This window comes from Oncorhynchus keta, unplaced genomic scaffold (assembly GCF_023373465.1).
Source record: "Oncorhynchus keta strain PuntledgeMale-10-30-2019 unplaced genomic scaffold, Oket_V2 Un_contig_5180_pilon_pilon, whole genome shotgun sequence".
NCBI classification, from domain to species: Eukaryota; Metazoa; Chordata; class Actinopteri; order Salmoniformes; family Salmonidae; genus Oncorhynchus; species Oncorhynchus keta.
The window spans coordinates 16,230-38,517 of NW_026288156.1; the positions used below are offsets into that span (position 1 = coordinate 16,230).

The window sequence follows — 22,288 nt, forward strand, 5'->3', positions numbered from 1 at the left end:
TATACACACTCACACAAACACACACACACACGTACTCACATATACACACTCACATACACACACACACATACTCACATATACACACTCACACAAACACACATACACGTACTCACATATACACACACACACATACTCACATACACACACTCACATACACACGTACTCACATATACACACTCACATACACACACACACGTACTCACATATACACACTCACATACACACACACACGTACTCACATATACACACTCACATACACACACACGTACTCACATATACACACTCACATACACACACACGTACTCACATATACACATACACACGTACTCACATATACACACTCACATACACACACACGTACTCACATATACACACTCACATACACACACACACGTACTCACATATACACACTCACATACACACACACACGTACTCACATATACACACTCACATACACACACACACGTACTCACATATACACACTCACATACACACACACACGTACTCACATATACACACTCACATACACACACACGTACTCACATATACACACTCACATACACACACACACGTACTCACATATACACATACACTCACTCACACATACTCACATATACACACTCACACGTACTCACATATACACACTCACATACACACACTCACATACACACACACACGTACTCACATATACACACTCACATACACACACTCACATACACACACACACGTACTCACATACACACACACACACGTACTCACATATACACACTCACATGTAAACAGTCTTTCTCCCAATTACCTGGTAAGAGACAGCTTGACTGATTTCTGTTCTTCCTCAACGTTCCTGCTGTTCTCTCTCCCTCTCTCCCTCCCTCTCTCTCTCTCTCTCTCTCATTTCTTCTCTCCCTCCCTCGGCTTCTCTCCTTGTCTTTCTTTCTCACTAATATTCACATATAAATGGTGGCCCAGAAATTTGTCCGAGCGCGGGTAAGCTTGGTGTCTGTGTGTAGTTTGTGTATATTTCTACACAGAGCTTCAGAAACTACCCCTTGACTTTGCTGTTGTGTTGCAGCCTGAATTTAAAATGGATTTTAACATTTAGATGTTGTATCAGTGACACAATAGCCCATAATATCCAAGTGGAATAATGTTGTTGTTTTTTCAAAATGTTTACAAAAGTAATTACAAATGAAAAGCTGAAACGTCTTGAGTCGATAAGTATTCAAACCCTTTGTTGTTCTGGCCTTAATAAGTTCAGGAGTAAAAATGTGCTGAACAAGTCACATAATAAGTTGCATAGACCCAGTCTGTGTACGATAATAGTGTTTAACATGGTTTTGGAATGACTACCTCATCTCTGTACCCCACACATACAATTACACTATATATATATATATATATACATATATATATACAAAAGTATGTGGACACCCCGTCAAACTAGTGGATTTGGCTATTTCAATCCGTTGCTGACAGGTGTATAAAATTGCGCACCCAACCATGCATAGACGAAAACTGTCAGTAGAATGTTCATTATTGTGACGTGGAAACGTCTAGGAGCAACAACGGCTAAGCCGCAAAGTGGTAGGCCACACAAGCTCACAGAACGGATCAGCAGAGTGCTGAACAACGCCACTACCGAGATCCACACTGGAGGCAACGTCAGCACAACAACTGTTCCTCGGGAGCTTCATGAAATGGGTTTCCGTGGCCGAGCAGCGGCACACAAGCCTAAGATCACTGTGCGCGATGCCAAGCGTCGTCTGGAGTGGTGTAAAGTTCACGGCCATTGGGACTCTGGAGCAGTGGAAACACGTTCTCTGGAGTGATGAATCACGCTTCAACATCTGGCAGTTTGACGGACGAATCTGGGTTTGGCGGATACATGGAGAACGATACCTGCCCCAATGCATAGTGCCAACTGTAAAGTTTGGTGGAGGAGGAATAATGGTGATAGGCTGCTTTTCATGGTTCGGGCCCCTCAGTTCCAGTGAAGGGAAATCTTAACGCTACAGCATACAATGACATTCTAGATGATTCTGTTCTCCCAACTTTGTGGTAACAGTTTGGGGAAGGACCTTTCCTGTTTCAGCATGACAATGCTCCAGTGCACAAAGTGAGGTCCATACAGAAATGATTTGCCGAGATCGGTGTGGAAGAACTTGACTGGCTTGCACGATGCCCTGACCTCAACCCCATCGAGCGAATTTGGGATGAATTGGAACCCCGACTGTGACCCAGGCCGAATCGCCCAACCTCACTAACGCTCTTGTGGCCGAATGGAAGCAAGTCCCTGCAGCAATGTTCCAACATCTAGTGGAAAGCCTTCCCAGAAGAGTGGAGGCTGTTATAGCAGCAATGTTCCATCATCTAGTGGAAAGCCTTCCCAGAAGAGTGGAGGCTGTTATAGCAGCAATGTTCCAACATCTAGTGGAAAGCCTTCCCAGAAGAGTGGAGGCTGTTATAGCAGCAATGTTCCAACATCTAGTGGAAAGCCTTCCCAGAAGAGTGGAGGCTGTTATAGCAGCAATGTTCCAACATCTAGTGGAAAGTCTTCCCAGAAGAGTGGAGGCTGTTATAGCAGCAATGTTCCAACATCTAGTGGAAAGCCTTCCCAGAAGAGTGGAGGCTGTTATAGCAGCAATGTTCCAACATCTAGTGGAAAGCCTTCCCAGAAGAGTGGAGGCTGTTATAGCAGCAATGTTCCAACATCTAGTGGAAAGCCTTCCCAGAAGAGTGGAGGCTGTTATAGCAGCAATGTTCCAACATCTAGTGGAATGTTGGCAAACAGGATGCATGTTTTCAGTATTACTTTAGTGCCTTGTTGCAAACAGGATGCATGTTTTCAGTATGACTTTAGTGCCTTGTGGCAACAATAGTTACACTCTTGACTTAAATCTACCTGAACATCTGTGAAAAGATCCTGGACAACCAATATTTTCAAGCATAGTGGTGGCTGCATCATGTTATGAGTATGCTTGTAATTGTTAACGATGAGGGAGTTTTTCAGGATAAAAGCCTGAACATGGTTGTCAAGCAACGATCAACAACCAATGAGCTTGAAGAATATTTTAAAGAACAATGGGCAAACGTTGCACAATCCAGGTGTGGAAAGAGCTTAGAGACTTATCCAGAAAGACTCCCAGCTGTAATCACCTTTAGAGACTTACCCAGAAAGACTAACAGCTGTAATCACTCTTAGAGACTTATCCAGAAAGACTAACAGCTGTAATCACCTTTAGAGACTTACCCAGAAAGACTCCCAGCTGTAATCACTCTTAGAGACTTATCCAGAAAGACTCCCAGCTGTAATCACTCTTAGAGACTGATCCATAAAGACTCCCAGCTGTAATCACTCTTAGAGACTTATCCAGAAAGACTCCCAGCTGTAATCACTCTTAGAGACTTATCCAGAAAGACTCCCAGCTGTAATCACTCTTAGAGACTTATGCATAAAGACTCCCAGCTGTAATCACTCTTAGAGACTTATCCATAAAGACTCACAGCTGTAATCACTCTTAGAGACTTATCCAGAAAGACTCCCAGCTGTGATCACTCTTAGAGACTTATCCAGAAAGACTCACAGCTGTAATCACTCTTAGAGACTTATCCAGAAAGACTCCCAGCTGTAATCACTCTTAGAGACTTATCCAGAAAGACTCCCAGCTGTAATCACTCTTAGAGACTTATCCAGAAAGACTCCCAGCTGTGATCACTCTTAGAGACTTATCCATAAAGACTCACAGCTGTAATCACTCTTAGAGACTTATCCATAAAGACTCACAGCTGTAATCACTCTTAGAGACTTATACAGAAAGACTCACAGCTGTAATCACTCTTAGAGACTTACCCAGAAAGACTCCCAGCTGTAATCACTCTTAGAGACTTATCCAGAAAGACTCCCAGCTGTAATCACTCTTAGAGACTTATCCAGAAAGACTCCCAGCTGTAATCACTCTTAGAGACTTACCCAGAAAGTCTCCCAGCTGTAATCACTCTTAGAGACTTATCCAGAAAGACTCCCAGCTGTAATCACTCTTAGAGACTTATCCAGAAAGACTCCCAGCTGTAATCACTCTTAGAGACTTATCCAGAAAGACTCCCAGCTGTAATCACTCTTAGAGACTTATCCAGAAAGACTCCCAGCTGTAATCACTCTTAGAGACTTACCCATAAAGACTCACAGCTGTAATCACTCTTAGAGACTTACCCAGAAAGACTCACGGCTGTAATCACTCTTAGAGACTTATCCAGAAAGACTCCCAGCTGTAATCACTCTTAGAGACTTATCCAGAAAGACTCCCAGCTGTAATCACTCTTAGAGACTTACCCAGAAAGACTCCCAGCTGTAATCACTCTTAGAGACTTATCCAGAAAGACTCCCAGCTGTAATCACTCTTAGAGACTTATCCAGAAAGACTCCCAGCAGTAATCACTCTTAGAGACTTATCCAGAAAGACTCCCAGCTGTAATCACTCTTAGAGACTTATCCAGAAAGACTCCCAGCTGTAATCACTCTTAGCGACTTACCCAGAAAGACCCCAGCTGTAATCACTCTTAGAGACTTATCCAGAAAGACTCCCAGCTGCAATCACTCTTAGAGACTTACCCAGAAAGACTAACAGCTGTAATCACTCTTAGAGACGTACCCAGAAAGACTCCCAGCTGTAATCACTCTTAGAGACTTATCCAGAAAGACTCACAGCTGTAATCACTCTTAGAGACTTACCCAGAAAGACTCCCAGCTGTAATCACTCTTAGAGACTTATCCAGAAAGACTCCCAGCTGTAATCACTCTTAGAGACTTATCCAGAAAGACTCACAGCTGTAATCACTCTTAGAGACTTATCCATAAAGACTCCCAGCTGTAATCACTCTTAGAGACTTACCCAGAAAGACTCCCAGCTGTAATCACTCGTAGATACTTACCCATAAAGACTCCCAGCTGTAATCACTCTTAGAGACTTATCCAGAAAGACTCACAGCTGTAATCACTCTTAGAGACTTACCCATAAAGACTCCCATCTGTAATCACTCTTAGAGACTTACCCAGAAAGACTCACAGCTGTAATCACTCTTAGAGACTTACCCAGAAAGACTAACAGCTGTGATCACTCTTAGAGACTTACCCAGAAAGACTCCCAGCTGTAATCACTCTTAGAGACTTACCCAGAAAGACTAACAGCTGTGATCACTCTTAGAGACTTACCCAGAGAGACTCACAGCTGTAATCACTCTTAGAGACTTACCCAGAAAGACTCACAGCTGTAATCACTCTTAGAGACTTACCCAGAAAGACTCCCAGCTGTAATCACTCTTAGAGACTTACCCAGAAAGACTCCCAGCTGTAATCACTCTTAGAGACTTATCCAGAAAGACTCCCAGCTGTAATCACTCTTAGAGACTTATCCAGAAAGACTCACAGCTGTAATCACTCTTAGAGACTTATCCATAAAGACTCCCAGCTGTAATCACTCTTAGAGACTTACCCAGAAAGACTCCCAGCTGTAATCACTCTTAGAGACTTACCCATAAAGACTCCCAGCTGTAATCACTCTTAGAGACTTACCCAGAAAGACTCACAGCTGTAATCACTCTTAGAGACTTACCCAGAAAGACTAACAGCTGTGATCACTCTTAGAGACTTACCCAGAAAGACTCCCAGCTGTAATCACTCTTAGAGACTTACCCAGAAAGACTAACAGCTGTGATCACTCTTAGAGACTTACCCAGAGAGACTCACAGCTGTAATCACTCTTAGAGACTTACCCAGAAAGACTCACAGCTGTAATCACTCTTAGAGACTTACCCTGAAAGACTCCCAGCTGTAATCACTCTTAGAGACTTACCCAGAAAGACTCTCAGCTGTAATCACTCTTAGAGACTTACCCAGAAAGACTCCCAGCTGTAATCACTCTTAGAGACTCACCCATAAAGACTCCCAGCTGTAATCTCTCTTCGAGACTCAACCAGAAAACTGTAATCACTGCCAGAGGTGCTTCTACTAAGTATTGACTCAGGGTGTGAATACTAATGTACATTAGATATTTCTGTATTTCATTTTCAATAAATGTTCTAACATTTCTCAAAACATGTTTTCAATGTGTCATTATGGGGTTTTGTGTATCGATGGGTGAGAATAAAACGTCTATTTAATCCATTTTGAATTTAAATTGTAAGACAACTAAATATAAAATAAGTCAAGGGGTGTACTTTCTGTGTGTGTGTATATACCAGTCAAGGGTATACTTTCTGTGTGTGTGTATATACCAGTCAAGGGGTGTACTTTCTGTGTGTGTGTATATACCAGTCAAGGGGTGTACTTTCTGTGTGTGTATATATACCAGTCAAGGGGTGTACTTTCTGTGTGTGTGTATATACCAGTCAACGGTTTGGACACACCTACTCATTCAATAATGGTGTTGTTCTGAACAGTGTTGTGTATTTGTGTTGTAATACTCTGTGGTACTTGGTGTGTGTTGTAATACTCTGTGGTACTTGGTGTGTGTTGTGATACTCTGTGGTACTCGGTGTGTGTTGTGATACTCTGTGGTACTCGGTGTGTGTTGTGATACTCTGTGGTACTCGGTGTGTGTTGTAATACTCTGTGGTACTCGGTGTGTGTTATAATACTCTGTGGTACTCGGTGTGTGTTGTAATACTCTGTGGTACTCGGTGTGTGTTGTAATACTCTGTGGTACTCGGTGTGTGTTGTAATACTCTGTGGTACTCGGTGTGTGTTGTAATACTCTGTGGTACTCGGGAATGGGTGAATGAAACATGGCCCTCTTCAGTAACTAGACCTATCTGAAACATGGCCCTCTTCAGTAACTAGACCTATCTGAAACACGGCCCTCTTCAGTAACTAGACCTATCTGAAACATGGCCCTCTTCAGTAACTAGACCTATCTGAAACATGACCCTCTTCAGTAACTAGACCTATCTGAAACATGGCCCTCTTCAGTAACTAGACCTATCTGAAACATGGCCCTCTTCAGTAACTAGACCTATCTGAAACACGGCCCTCTTCAGTAACTAGACCTATCTGAAACATGACCCTCTTCAGTAACTAGACCTATCTGAAACATGGCCCTCTTCAGTAACTAGACCTATCTGAAACATGACCCTCTTCAGTAACTAGACCTATCTGAAACATGACCCTCTTCAGTAACTAGACCTATCTGAAACATGGCCCTCTTCAGTAACTAGACCTATCTGAAACATGGCCCTCTTCAGTAACTAGACCTATCTGAAACACGGCCCTCTTCAGTAACTAGACCTATCTGAAACATGGCCCTCTTCAGTAACTAGACCTACACGGCCCTCTTCAGTAACTAGACCTATCTGAAACATGACCCTCTTCAGTAACTAGACCTATCTGAAACATGGCCCTCTTCAGTAACTAGACCTATCTGAAACATGGTCCTCTTCAGTAACTAGACCTATCTGAAACACGGCCCTCTTCAGTAACTAGACCTATCTGAAACACGGTCCTCTTCAGTAACTAGACCCTGAAACATGACCCTCTTCAGTAACTAGACCTATCTGAAACATGACCCTCTTCAGTAACTAGACCTATCTGAAACATGGCCCTCTTCAGTAACTAGACCTATCTGAAACATGACCCTCTTCAGTAACTAGACCTATCTGAAACATGACCCTCTTCAGTAACTAGACCTATCTGAAACATGGTCCTCTTCAGTAACTAGACCTATCTGAAACACGGCCCTCTTCAGTAACTAGACCTATCTGAAACACGGTCCTCTTCAGTAACTAGACCTATCTGAAACATGACCCTCTTCAGTAACTAGACCTATCTGAAACATGGCCCTCTTCAGTAACTAGACCTATCTGAAACATGGCCCTCTTCAGTAACTAGACCTATCTGAAACACGGCCCTCTTCAGTAACTAGACCTATCTGAAACATGGCCCTCTTCAGTAACTAGACCTATCTGAAACATGGCCCTCTTCAGTAACTAGACCTATCTGAAACACGGCCCTCTTCAGTAACTAGACCTATCTGAAACATGACCCTCTTCAGTAACTAGACCTATCTGAAACATGGCCCTCTTCAGTAACTAGACCATCTGAAACACGGCCCTCTTCAGTAACTAGACCTATCTGAAACATGGCCCTCTTCAGTAACTAGACCTATCTGAAACATGGCCCTCTTCAGTAACTAGACCTATCTGAAACATGGCCCTCTTCAGTAACTAGACCTATCTGAAACATGGCCTCCTCCTCTCTTCCAGAGCACCCTCAGCCAGAGCATCCGGCTACTGCAGAGGACAGCTGAGGAACTACCTGTGAGGACACACACACTCACACACACACCCACGCACACACATACACACACACACACACACACACGCAAGCAAGCACGCACACACACCCTAACTCACCTGTCTCTCTCAGGTGAAGGTGACTAACGTCCTTAGTGCCATCGACGAAGCAGAGTACCTCATCACACACAACGCTTCACGCGTGGTTAAACAGGTAAACGCACTACGGACGGACGGACGGACGGACGGACGGACGGACGGACGGACGGACGGACGGACGGACGGACAGACGGACAGACGGACAGACAGACAGACAGACAGACAGACAGACAGACAGACAGACAGACAGAGACAGACAGACACTCTAAACAACCTCTCGTTGTCCTGCAGGAGAGAGATGTCTACATGCAGAGCCTGGTTGGATACTTCAGACAGTACACAGACTGGGTCAAAAACTCTGTAAGTTATCAAGTTAGAGTTATATACTGCCGTTCTGAAGTTCAGGGGTCACTAGAAGGCAGTGGAACACAGGAGTGATGGTTGCTGATAATGGGCCTCTGTACTCCTATGTAGATATTCCATTAAACAATCAGTCGTTTCCAGCTACAACAGTCATTTACAACATTAACAATGTCTACACTGTATTGCTGATCAATTTAATGTTTAATGTTAATCTTTCAAAAACAAGGATGTTTCTAAGTGACCCCAAACTTTTGAATGCTAGTGTGTATATATATATATATACACATTTCAATTCCTGACATTTAATCTTAGTAAAAATTCCCTGGTTTAGGTCAGTTAGGATCACCACTTTATTATAAGAATATGAAATGTCAGAATAATAGTAGAGAGAGCAGAACTGAAAACGCGTGTTTGAGCAAGGAGGTCTACAAACCTGACTCAGGAATGGGCCAAAATTCACCCAACTTATTGTGGGAAGATTGTGGAAGGCTACCCAAAACATTTGACCCAAATTAAACAATTTAAAGGCAATGCTACCAAATACTAATTGAGTGTTTGTAAACCTCTGAACCACTGGGAATGTGATGAAAGAAAATAAATGCTGAAATAAATCATTATCTCTAATATTATTCTGTACAATATTGTTCTGTTTAGCTAGATCTGTACCTCTCCTCCAGTCCCTCCAGTCCTAACCTCTCCTCCATAATGTAATGTGTCCTAGCTGACAGGGGAGGTGTCTCAGTGTCAGCCCATCAGTAACCTCTCCTCCATAATGTAATGTATCCTAGCTGACAGGGGAGGTGTCTCAGTGTCAGCCCATCAGTAACCTCTCCTCCATAATGTAATGTATCCTAGCTGACAGGGGAGGTGTCTCAGTGTCAGCCCATCACTAACCTCTCCTCCATAATGTAATGTATCCTAGCTGACAGGAGGTGTCTCAGTGTCAGCCCATCACTAACCTCTCCTCCATAATGTAATGTATCCTAGCTGACAGGGGAGGTGTCTCAGTGTCAGCCCATCACTAACCTCTCCTCCATAATGTAATGTATCCTAGCTGACAGGGAGGTGTCTCAGTGTCAGCCCATCAGTAACCTCTCCTCCATAATGTAATGTGTCCTAGCTGACAGGAGGTGTCTCAGTGTCAACCCATCAGTAACCTCTCCTCCATAATGTAATGTATCCTAGCTGACAGGGGAGGTGTCTCAGTGTCAGCCCATCAGTAACCTCTCCTCCATAATGTAATGTATCCTAGCTGACAGGGGAGGTGTCTCAGTGTAAGCCCATCACTAACCTCATTGACTCCATGGAGATCGTTGCCTGCAGCTTCATAGTCGACTCAGTGGTAAGATACACAGGAGCTGTCGGTATGTGCTGTGTGTGTCTGTGTGTGCTGTTTGTGTGTGCTGTCTGTGTTTGTGTGTTTGTCGGTATGTGCTGTGTGTGTTTGTCGGTATGTGCTGTGTGTCAGTATGTGCTGTGTGTGTTTGTCGGTATGTGCTGTGTGAGTTTGTCGGTATGTGCTGTGTGTCAGTATGTGCTGTGTGTGTGTTTGTCGGTATGTGCTGTGTGTGTTTGTCGGTTTGTGCTGTGTGTGTTTGTTGGTATGTGCTGTGTGTGTTTGTCAGTATGTGCTGTGTGTGTTTGTCGGTATGTGCTGTGTGTCAGTATGTGCTGTGTGTGTTTGTCGGTATGTGCTGTGAGTGTTTGTCGGTATGTGCTGTGTGTGTGTGTCGGTATGTGCTGTGTGTCATTATGTGCTGTGTGTGTTTGTCGGTATGTGCTGTGTGTGTTTGTCGGTATGTGCTGTGTGTGTTTGTCGGTATGTGCTGTGTGTGTTTGTCGGTTTGTGCTGTGTGTGTTTGTTGGTATGTGCTGTGTGTGTTTGTCAGTATGTGCTGTGTGTGTTTGTCGGTATGTGCTGTGTGTGTTTGTCGGTATGTGCTGTGTGTCAATATGTGCTGTGTGTGTTTGTTGGTATGTGCTGTGTGTGTTTGTCGGTGTTTGTGTGTGTGTCTGTATGTGCTGTGTGTGTTTGTCAGTATGTGCTGTGTGTGTTTGTCGGTATGTGCTGTGTGTGTTTGTCGGTATGTGCTGTGTGTCAGTATGTGCTGTGTGTGTTTGTTGGTATGTGCTGTGTGTGTTTGTCGGTGTTTGTGTGTGTGTCGGTATGTGCTGTGTGTGTTTGTCAGTATGTGCTGTGTGTCAGTATGTGCTGTGTGTGTTTGTCGGTATGTGCTGTGTGTGTTTGTCGGTATGTGCTGTGTGTCAGTATGTGCTGTGTGTGTTTGTCGGTATGTGCTGTGTGTGTTTGTCGGTATGTGCTGTGTGTCAGTATGTGCTGTGTGTGTTTGTCGGTTTGTGCTGTGCTGTGTGTCGGTATGTGCTGTGTGTGTTTGTCGGTATGTGCTGTGTGTGTTTGTTGGTATGTGCTGTGTGTGTTTGTTGGTATGTGCTGTGTGTGTTTGTTGGTATGTGCTGTGTGTGTGTGTGTGTGTGTGTGTGTCGTTGTTTGTGTGTGTGTCGGTATGTGCCCTGTGTGTTTGTCAGTATGTGCTGTGTGTCGGTATGTGCTGTGTGCCGGTATGTGCTGTGTGTGTTTGTCGGTATGTGCTGTGTGTGTGTGTGTCAGTATGTGCTGTGTGTGTTTGTCGGTATGTGCTGTGTGTCAGTATGTGCTGTGTGTGTTTGTCGGTATGTGCTGTGAGTGTTTGTCGGTATGTGCTGTGTGTGTGTGTCGGTATGTGCTGTGTGTCATTATGTGCTGTGTGTGTTTGTTGGTATGTGCTGTGTGTGTTTGTCGGTATGTGCTGTGTGTGTTTGTCGGTATGTGCTGTGTGTGTGTGTCGGTATGTGCTGTGTGTCGGTGTGTGCTGTGTGTCGGTGTGTGCTGTGTGTCGGTGTGTGTGTGTGAGGTTATGTCTCTGTGTGTGTTGTTCTGGTTTGGTCTGAGTTAAAGTTATATCTCTGTGTTCTAGAACACGTTCTGGTTCGGTCTGAGTTAATGTTATATATCTCTGTGTTCTAGAACACGTTCTGGTTCGGTCTGAGTTAAAGTTATATATCTGTGTTCTAGAACACGTTCTGGTTCGGTCTGAGTTAATGTTATATATCTCTGTGTTCTAGAACACGTTCTGGTTCGGTCTGAGTTAATGTTATATATCTCTGTGTTCTAGAACACGTTCTGGTTCGGTCTGAGTTAATGTTATATATCTCTGTGTTCTAGAACACGTTCTGGTTCGGTCTGAGTTAATGTTATATATCTGTGTTCTAGAACACGTTCTGGTTCGGTCTGAGTTAATGTTATATATCTCTGTGTTCTAGAACACGTTCTGGTTCGGTCTGAGTTAATGTTATATATCTCTGTGTTCTAGAACACGTTCTGGTTCGGTCTGAGTTAATGTTGTATATCTCCGTGTTCTAGAACACGTTCTGGTTCGGTTTGGGTGGTTGCTGTGTGTTCCTGGTTCCCAGCATCATCCTGTCAGTCAAACTGGCCAAGTACTACAGGAGGATGGATACGGAGGATGTGTTTGAAGAGTAGGTACACACACACACACACACACACACACACACACACACACACACACACACACACACACACACACACACACACACACACACACACACACACACACACACACACACACACACACACACACACACACACACACACACACACACACACACTTCTCTAGTGGCTATTTTCTTGAAAACGCCGATCCAGCAGTGACTAGGATCTGGTTTCAAATGACCACAAAGGGAAAACAACGGTGGGTTCTCTTCATGACAGACAGCTCTCCCAACAAATCACGAGGCAGACAGCTCTCCCAACAAATCACGAGGCAGACAACTCTCCCAACAAATCACGAGACAGACAACTCTCCCAACAAATCACGAGACAGACAACTCTCCCAACAAATCACGAGGCAGACATGACAGACAGCTCTCCCAACAAATCACGAGGCAGACAGCTCTCCCAACAAATCACGAGGCAGACAACTCTCCCAACAAATCACGAGGCAGACAACTCTCCCAACAAATCACGAGACAGACAACTCTCCCAACAAATCACGAGGCAGACATGACAGACAACTCTCCCAACAAATCACGAGGCAGACATGCCAGACAACTCTCCCAACAAATCACGAGGCAGACATGACAGACAACTCTCCCAACAAATCACGAGGCAGACATGCCAGACAACTCTCCCAACAAATCACGAGGCAGACATGACAGACAACTCTCCCAACAAATCACGAGGCAGACATGACAGACAACTCTCCCAACAAATCACGAGGCAGACATGACAGACAACTCTCCCAACAAATCACGAGGCAGACATGACAGACAACTCTCCCAACAAATCACAAGGCAGACAGCTCTCCCAACAAATCACGAGGCAGACATGCCAGACAACTCTCCCAACAAATCACGAGGCAGACATGACAGACAGCTCTCCCAACAAATCACGAGGCAGACGTGCCAGACAACTCTCCCAACAAATCACGAGGCAGACATGACAGACAACTCTCCCAACAAATCACGAGGCAGACATGACAGACAACTCTCCCAACAAATCACGAGGCAGACATGCCAGACAACTCTCCCAACAAATCACGAGGCAGACATGCCAGACAACTCTCCCAACAAATCACGAGGCAGACATGATAGACAACTCTCCCAACAAATCACGAGGCAGACATGACAGACAGACATGATAGACAACTCTCCCAACAAATCACGAGGCAGACATGACAGACAGACATGATAGACAACTATCCCAACAAATCACGAGGCAGACATGACAGACAACTCTCCCAACAAATCACGAGGCAGACATGCCAGACAACTCTCCCAACAAATCACGACGCAGACATGCCAGACAACTCTCCCAACAAATCACGAGGCAGACAACTCTCCCAACAAATCACGAGGCAGACATGCCAGACAACTATCCCAACAAATCACGAGGCAGACATGCCAGACAACTCTCCCAACAAATCACGACGCAGACATGACAGACAACCTGCCGGTGTACCTGGGATAACCTATCCATGGGATAAATTATCCCTGCGTAGTGGGAAAGCGCCTTAGTGTCAGATATACCGGTAGGATCTCTGGGTAATTGATATGCAGTGCGATCCACACCAATGTCGATACCCCAGAATCGGTTGCCTTTCTAACAGCGCACCCCACCCTCAGGGGAAAGCGCCTTAGTGTCAGATATACCGGTAGGATCTCTGGGTAATTGATATGCAGTGCGATCCACACCAATGTCGATACCCCCAGAATCGGTTGCCTTTCTAACAGCGCAACCCACCCTCAGGGGAAAGTGTCTGTTGTGATCTGTTGTGATCCATGGGAGGCCCCTGACAATAGCAGAGGGTCCCAGCACTGGTTCATGGCCCATAGACCTGACACCCAAAGTGACCGGCTTAGGCTGCGAAATGCATCCAGGTGAGCGGTTAGCACTCAGCGCTGGAAGGGCCACATGAACAATAGCCCAAGGGGAACAACTTACATCACAGAAGCCATTGTCCCCAGTAGAAGTAGGGAGTAGGCACGGGCAACAACGCCCTTTGTGACATAACCGAAGTTTGGCTGAGCAGAGCCGGAACTCAGACACCCTCTGTGGGGATAGAAAAGCATGATATGCAAGTGAGTCTCAGGACCTAGAAACAGAATGCGCTGATGTGGAGTCAGACAGGTAACTTTTCTGGTTTCTTTGGAAGACTAGAGACTGAATACAGGACAGTGGAATGGATGTGGGTTACATTTCTTGCTCCCTCGACGACTCCGGAGGCGGCTTGTGAGCATTTTGAGTTTGTAGACTCTGAGGTGCTTGCTGAGGGCACATAGGTCTCGAATGGGACGTAAAGTACTCTCCCTTTTCGGAACCAGGAAATACCGGCTGCACCAGCCATCTTGGATCTTCAACGGATTGCCTGCTTCTGGAGACGGGAGGATATTTCCTCCCTCAAAACAGGCGCTGAAGCCTCGGGAATAGTCGGCCTGATGACGCTGCAGAAGCGCGGAAAGACGCACGTAACCTAACTTATAGCAGGCATAAAAAGAAAAGCCAGAAACTAGGTCCCCTACATACTGGTTTTGACGAGAAGAAAAATAACTGTCGGGGAGGTTCTGTTCTGTTCAACCAATCTAGTAAATGAGTGTCACCTTGGAGTGATGCCTTGTTAATGTCCAAAAGCAGAAGTCACGTCATAGTCGCTCTCTCCATTTCCCCTGAAAACCCAGAACATCTGGCTGTTGGGGACCCTGCAGAGGCTACTATTCGTATGATCCAGGGCGACACTGTGCATGCCCGCCATTGGTCAGAGCAGACAGCAAGCCTCCCATGACACTGAAGGGGTGGGACACCACTTTGTGGACTGGGATAGATTGGAATTGGAAAAATAACCACCACTCTTGTGAGTCCGAACATGGAGAAGGGACCCTTTTCATTGAACTCACATGCAGGAGACACACGTTTTGAAACCCGTGAACACTGCGGAACTCAAGGTTGAAGAAACTGTATTGTGTATTGTGGTTTGCCTAAAGCCCGGCCCACTCTGGGTACCAAGGCTCAGTGATCAGTGACGTACCCTGATTGCCCACTTGGGGGTACTGTTGTCACAACGAGCCTCACTCGGTTAAGGCGGTAAGACGGTAACCGGCCGGCACCCAGCACCGGTAGAGACAACAATACATCAGCCTCAACTGTCAGTAAGAGTGTCCATGATTAAGTCTTTTAATGAAGAGATTGAGATAAGTGTTTGATGAGTGTTTGTTGCAGCTCGTTCCAGTAGCTAGCTGCAGTGAACTGAAAAGACGAGTGACCCAGGGAAGAGAGGCAAGCGGTGGGGCTTACCCACCGAGCCTGGCCGCCCTCTGTCTTGAGTAGCCACCCGTAACCGGGCTCAGTTGGTAGAGCATGGCGCTTGTAACGCCAGGGTAGTGGGTTCGATTCCCGGGACCACCCATACGTAGAATGTATGCACACATGACTGTAAGTCGCTTTGGATAAAAGCGTCAGCTAAATGGCATATATTATTATTATTATTAACAGAGCGTACAGGAGCCGGGTTGAGCCGGGCAGCACATCACGCAGACATAACGCAACTATGACTCAGCCAAGGTACGAGCACCCAGGAGAGGAAGTCAGTATCAGAAACACCAAGGCCCCTCAAGAATGCTACAGGATTGTCAAGAGATCCTGTGCCGTGGAGTTTGGGAACAGCCGGGGACTGATACCATCTCCTAGTCCACTGCTACTGATACAGTCTCCCAGTCCACTGCTACTGATACCGTCTCCTAGTCCCAGTCCACTTCTACTGATACCGTCTCCTAGTCTCCTAGTCTCCCAGTCTCCTAGTCCCCTAGTCTCCCAGTCCCCTAGTCTCCTAGTCTCCCAGTCTCCTAGTCTCCCAGTCTCCTAGTCCCCTAGCCTCCTAGTCTCCTAGTCCCCTAGTCCCCACAAACTGATTAGAGCACCACGAAGCATCTCTTCTGTCCTCCTCTTTCTGTCATTGGTCTCTCTTTTATTCTTTCTCTCCTTCTCTACCTCTCTCCTCCTTTCCCCCTCTCCTCTCTCCTCTCCTCCCCTCTTCTCTCCTCCCCTCTCGTCTCTCCCCTCCTCCTCCTCTCTCCCTCCCTCACTCCTTGTGTATTTTGATGCTGTTAATAAATGTTCTGTTCTCTTCCTCAGGGGCCAAGAAAACTGGTAGAGAAACAAAGGTGGGAAAGAGAACAAAACAACAACAACCCAAGAAGACAGAACTCTGCTGATCTCCGCCCCACAACAACCTGATTGGATAAGGACCTTAGCTGCCAGCCAATTACAGTAGCCCGAATGATGCCCTGTACGTTCCATCGCCCAATCACATCACTAGTTCTGTCTGACGTCACCGTAGTTTCTGAACATTACACCTGTGTGAACGTGTTGGTGGATAATTTCTATATAGTTGATTTGATATATCAGAGTTATTATAGACAAGTGTTCTGTTTGTTTCTACTCAGCTGGAACCACTGACTCGTCTCAACGACTTGTACATTTTATACGCTTTCAACACCTTTGAAAGTTTTATATATTTTTAATATAATATGTTAGCATGTTAGCGGACGCTAGCTACCAAACCATGTTAGCATGTTAGCAGACACTAGATAGAAAACCATGTTAGCATGTTAGCAGACACTGGCTACCAAACCATGTTAGCATGTTAGCAGACACTAGATAGAAAACCATGTTAGCATGTTAGCAGACACTGGCTACCAAACCATGTTAGCATGTTAGCAGACACTAGATACGAAACCATGTTAGCATGTTAGCAGACACTGGCTACCAAACCATGTTAGCATGTTAGCAGACACTAGATACAAAACCATGTTAGCATGTTAGCAGACACTAGATACAAAACCATGTTAGCATGTTAGCTAGCGGACGCTAGCTGCTTGTTGTTTGACAGCTTGTAACCATCGCATTGACTTTGATGTCATATCTGTGATGTCATATCGGTGATGTCAGGACTGTGATGTCACGACTGATGTCACTTCAGGCTCTGAATCTGTGAATAAAGATGTCAGTTCGCTGAGTTACACCGTCTCCACTGTCTTTCGTCCTGCTGTCCGTCTGTCCGTCCATCTATACATAAACTCAGCAACAAACAAAAAACGTCCTCTCACTGTCAAATGCGTTTATTTTCAGCAAACTTAACATGTGTAAATGTTTGTATGAACATAACAAGATTCAACAACTGAGACATAAACTGAACAAGTTCCACAGACATGTGACTAACAGAAATGCAATAATGTGTCCCTGAACAAAGAGGGGGGTCAAAATCAAAAGTAACAGTCAGAATCTGGTGTGGCCACCAGCTGCATTAAGTACTGCAGTGCATCTCCTCCCCAGTTAGCTAACATAACATCCCTCTGTTATAGCCAGCTAGCTAACAGAGCATTCCTCTATTTGAGCAGGGTGTTTCAGTAGGCTAAACGAGCCAGCTGCATTTGCTAGCTAAGTAAGTGAAACTGAAAGTGAAAAAAAATGACACTCTCTCTCTTGCCTCTCCTTCATTTTTAAGAAATACATTTGTTGAAAACTGTTCAACTATTGTCTTTCTCTCTCTTTGCTAGAGAGATGCTTTCAGTACTAAATTCATTCTCTGATCCTTTGATTGGGTGGACAACATGTCAGTTCATACTGCAAGAGCTCCGATAGGTTGGAGGACATCCTCCTGAAGTTGTCATAATTACTCTGTAAGTCTATGGAAGGGGGTGAGAACCAAGAGTCTCCTAGGTTTTGAATTGAAGTCAATGTACCCAGAGGAGGACGGAAGCTAGCTGTCCTCCGGCTACACAGAGTGCTGTTGAGGCTACTGTAGACCTTCATTGCAAAACAGTGTGTTCTAATCAATTGTTTGGTGAAATATGAATATATTTAGTATAGTTTTATCTAAAAAGGATAACTTTTGAAATGTTTAAAAATCTATATTTTTATGAAATTCACTGAGGAGGATGGTCCTCCCCTTCCTCCTTTGAGGAGCCTCCACTGTTTCAAAATATTTGTTGGTCTGATGTGATTAATAAGGAGCATCCAGACGCTGCACTTGATGAGTTTATGAAATTGCTTCTTCCAATTATTATTGATAAACATGCACCTGTGGTGTTCCGCAGGGCAGCTCTCTCGGCCCTCTACACTTTTATAATGTTACCATTTGACCTGCCACTGGCATTAAACAAAGCCTCTGTGCCTCTTTGTATCTGTCATTTGATTAAAATGTTGTCTTGATTGATGCACTGTTCAGAGGAGAATCAGGGCTTCATGGTCGAATTGCTGCAAAGAAACCACTACTAAAGGACACCAATAATACATTTTAAAAAATAATTTTACCTTTATTTAACCAGGCAAGTCAGTTAAGAACACATTCTTATTTTCAAAGGCGGCCTGGGAACAGTGGGTTAACTGCCTGTTCAGGGGCAGAACAACAGATTTGTACCTTGTCAGCTCGGGGGTTTGAACTCGCAACCTTCCGGTTACTAGTCCAACGCTCTAACCACTAGGCTACCCTGCCGCCCCAAGAGGAGACTTGCTTGGGCCAAGAAACATGAGCAATGGACATTAGATTGGTGGAAATCTGTCCTTTGGTGTGGTGAGTCCAAATTTGAGATTTTTTGTTCCAACTGCCATGTCTTTGTGAGACACAGATAAGGTGAATGGATGATTTCCGCATGTGTGGTTCCCACCGTGAAGCATGGAGGAGGAGGTGTGATGGTGTGGGGGTGCTTTGCTGGTGACACCGTCTGTGATTTATTTAAAATTCAAGGCACTCTTAACGCCCATCTGGTTTGGCCTTAACCAGCATGGCTACCACAGCATTATGCAGTGATACACCCATCTGGTTTGGCCTTAACCAGCATGGCTACCACAGCATTCTGCAGCGATACGCCATCCCATCTGGTTTGGCCTTAACCAGCATGGCTACCACAGCATTCTGCAACGATACGCCCATCTGGTTTGGCCTTAACCAGCATGGCTACCACAGCATTCTGCAACGATACACCCATCTGGTTTGGCCTTAACCAGCATGGCTACCACAGCATTCTGCAGTGATACGCCCATCTGGTTTGGCCTTAACCAGCATGGCTACCACAGCATTCTGCAACGATACACCCATCTGGTTTGGCCTTAACCAGCATGGCTACCACAGCATTCTGCAGCGATACGCCATCCCATCTGGTTTGGCCTTAACCAACATGGCTACCACAGCATTCTGCAGCGATACGCCCATCTGGTTTGGCCTTAACCAGCATGGCTACCACATCATTCTGCAACGATACACCATCCCATCTGGTTTGGCCTTAACCAGCATGGCTACCACAGCATTCTGCAACGATACACCATCCCATCTGGTTTGGCCTTAACCAGCATGGCTACCACAGCATTCTGCAGTGATATGCCCATCTGGTTTGGCCTTAACCAGCATGGCTACCACAGCATTCTGCAGTGATACGCCCATCTGGTTTGGCCTTAACCAGCATGGCTACCACAGCATTCTGCAGTGATACGCCCATCTGGTTTGGCCTTAACCAACATGGCTACCACAGCATTCTGCAGTGATACGCCCATCTGGTTTGGCCTTAACCAGCATGGCTACCACAGCATTCTGCAACGATACACCCATCTGGTTTGGCCTTAACCAGCATGGCTACCACAGCATTCTGCAACGATACACCCATCTGGTTTGGCCTTAACCAGCATGGCTACCACAGCATTCTGCAGCAATACGCCCATCTGGTTTGGCCTTAACCAGCATGGCTACCACAGCATTCTGCAGTGATACGCCCATCTGGTTTGGCCTTAACCAGCATGGCTACCACAGCATTCTGCAGTGATACGCCCATCTGGTTTGGCCTTAACCAGCATGGCTACCACAGCATTCTGCAGTGATACGCCCATCTGGTTTGGCCTTAACCAACATGGCTACCACAGCATTCTGCAGTGATACGCCCATCTGGTTTGGCCTTAACCAGCATGGCTACCACATCATTCTGCAACGATACACCCATCTGGTTTGGCCTTAACCAGCATGGCTACCACAGCATTCTGCAACGATACACCCATCTGGTTTGTCCTTAACCAGCATGGCTACCACAGCATTCTGCAGCAATACGCCCATCTGGTTTGGCCTTAACCAGCATGGCTACCACAGCATTCTGCAGCGATACGCCCATCTGGTTTGGCCTTAACCAGCATGGCTACCACAGCATTCTGCAGCGATACGCCCATCTGGTTTGGCCTTAACCAGCATGGCTACCACAGCATTCTGCAGTGATACGCCCATCTGGTTTGGCCTTAACCAGCATGGCTACCACAGCATTCTGCAGCGATACGCCCATCTGGTTTGGCCTTAACCAGCATGGCTACCACAGCATTCTGCAGTGATACGCCCATCTGGTTTGGCCTTAACCAGCATGGCTACCACAGCATTCTGCAGCAATACGCCCATCTGGTTTGGCCTTAACCAGCAAGGCTACCACAGCATTCTGCAGCGATACGCCCATCTGGTTTGGCCTTAACCAGCAAGGCTACCACAGCATTCTGCAGCGATACGCCCATCTGGTTTGGCCTTAACCAGCATGGCTACCACAGCATTCTGCAGTGATACGCCCATCTGGTTTGGCCTTAACCAGCATGGCTACCACAGCATTCTGCAGTGATACGCCCATCTGGTTTGGCCTTAACCAGCATGGCTACCACAGCATTATGCAGTGATACGCCATCCCATCTGGTTTGGCCTTAACCAGCATGGCTACCACAGCATTCTGCAACGATACGCCCATCTGGTTTGGCCTTAACCAGCATGGCTACCACAGCATTCTGCAGTGATACGCCCATCTGGTTTGGCCTTAACCAGCATGGCTACCACAGCATTATGCAGCGATACGCCCATCTGGTTTGGCCTTAACCAGCATGGCTACCACAGCATTCTGCAACGATACACCATCCCATCTGGTTTGGCCTTAACCAGCATGGCCACCACAGCATTATGCAGCGATACGCCCATCTGGTTTGGCCTTAACCAGCATGGCTACCACAGCATTCTGCAGCAATACGCCATCCCATCTGGTTTGGCCTTAACCAGCATGGCTACCACAGCATTCTGCAGTGATACGCCATCCCATCTGGTTTGGCCTTAACCAGCATGGCTACCACAGCATTCTGCAGCGATACACCATCCCATCTGGTTTGGCCTTAACCAGCATGGCTACCACAGCATTCTGCAGGGATACACCATCCCATACCTACACGTACGCTACGGTCACAAGACGCAGGCCTCCTAATTGTCCCTAGAATTTCTAAGCAAACAGCTGGAGGCAGGGCTTTCTCCTATAGAGCTCCATTTTTATGGAACGGTCTGCCTACCTATGTCAGAGACGCAAACTCGGTCTCAACCTTTAAGTCTTTACTGAAGACTCATCTCTTCAGTGGGTCATATGATTGAGTGTAGTCTGGCCCAGGAGTGGGAAGGTGAACGGAAGGCTCTGGAGCAACGAACCGCCCTTGCTGTCTCTGCCTGGCCGGTTCCCCTCTTTCCACTGGGATTCTCTGCCTCTAACCCTGTTACGGGGCTGAGTCACTGGCTTGCTGGGGCTCTCTCGTGCCGTCCCTGGGGGGGTGCGTCACCTGGGTGGGTTGATTCACTGTTGTGGTCGGCCTGTCTGGGTTGCCCCCCTTGGGTTGTACCGTGGCGGAGATCTTTGTGGGCTATACTCGGCCTTGTCTCAGGATGGTAAGTTGGTGGTTGAAGATATCCCTCTAGTGGTGTGGGGGATGTGCTTTGGCAAAGTGGGTGGGGTTATATCCTTCCTGTTTGGCCCTGTCCGGTGTCCTCGGATGGGGCCACAGTGTCTCCTGACCCCTCCTGTCTCAGCCTCCAGTATTTATGCTGCAGTAGTTTGTGTCGGGGGCTAGGGTCAGTTTGTTATATCTGGAGTACTTCTCCTGTCCTATTCGGTGTCCTGTGTGAATCTAAGTGTGCGTTCTCTA

The 22,288-nt window shown here is 46.1% G+C and overlaps 1 protein-coding gene and 1 long non-coding RNA gene across 4 annotated transcripts in view; one reads left to right on the forward strand and one right to left on the reverse strand.

Annotated features, from left to right (window-relative positions):
* The window catches only part of LOC127925135 (prominin-1-A-like), a 33,567-nt gene extending 16,223 nt beyond the window's left edge, over positions 1–17,344 (forward strand). The window contains exons 7-13 of the mRNA XM_052509919.1: positions 970–987; positions 8,254–8,307; positions 8,417–8,497; positions 8,674–8,742; positions 9,998–10,087; positions 12,167–12,282; positions 16,451–17,344. Of these exons, the coding sequence (XP_052365879.1) occupies positions 970–987; positions 8,254–8,307; positions 8,417–8,497; positions 8,674–8,742; positions 9,998–10,087; positions 12,167–12,282; positions 16,451–16,469 (447 nt within the window). The 3' untranslated portion in view covers positions 16,470–17,344. The remainder of the gene's footprint in view (positions 1–969; positions 988–8,253; positions 8,308–8,416; positions 8,498–8,673; positions 8,743–9,997; positions 10,088–12,166; positions 12,283–16,450) is intronic.
* LOC127925136 (uncharacterized) lies at positions 6,282–8,069 on the reverse strand. Of its 3 annotated transcripts, XR_008119847.1 has the most exons (4): positions 7,950–8,069; positions 7,610–7,677; positions 7,110–7,143; positions 6,282–6,871 (listed from the first exon to the last, which is right to left on the reverse strand). It is a non-coding gene; the product is annotated as an uncharacterized LOC127925136 (long non-coding RNA). The 3 variants fall into 3 exon arrangements; XR_008119846.1 differs by lacking the exon at positions 7,610–7,677 and having other exon boundaries at positions 7,110–7,177; XR_008119845.1 differs by lacking the exon at positions 7,950–8,069 and having other exon boundaries at positions 7,110–7,177; positions 7,610–7,906.
* Positions 17,345–22,288: the final 4,944 nt, after the last annotated feature.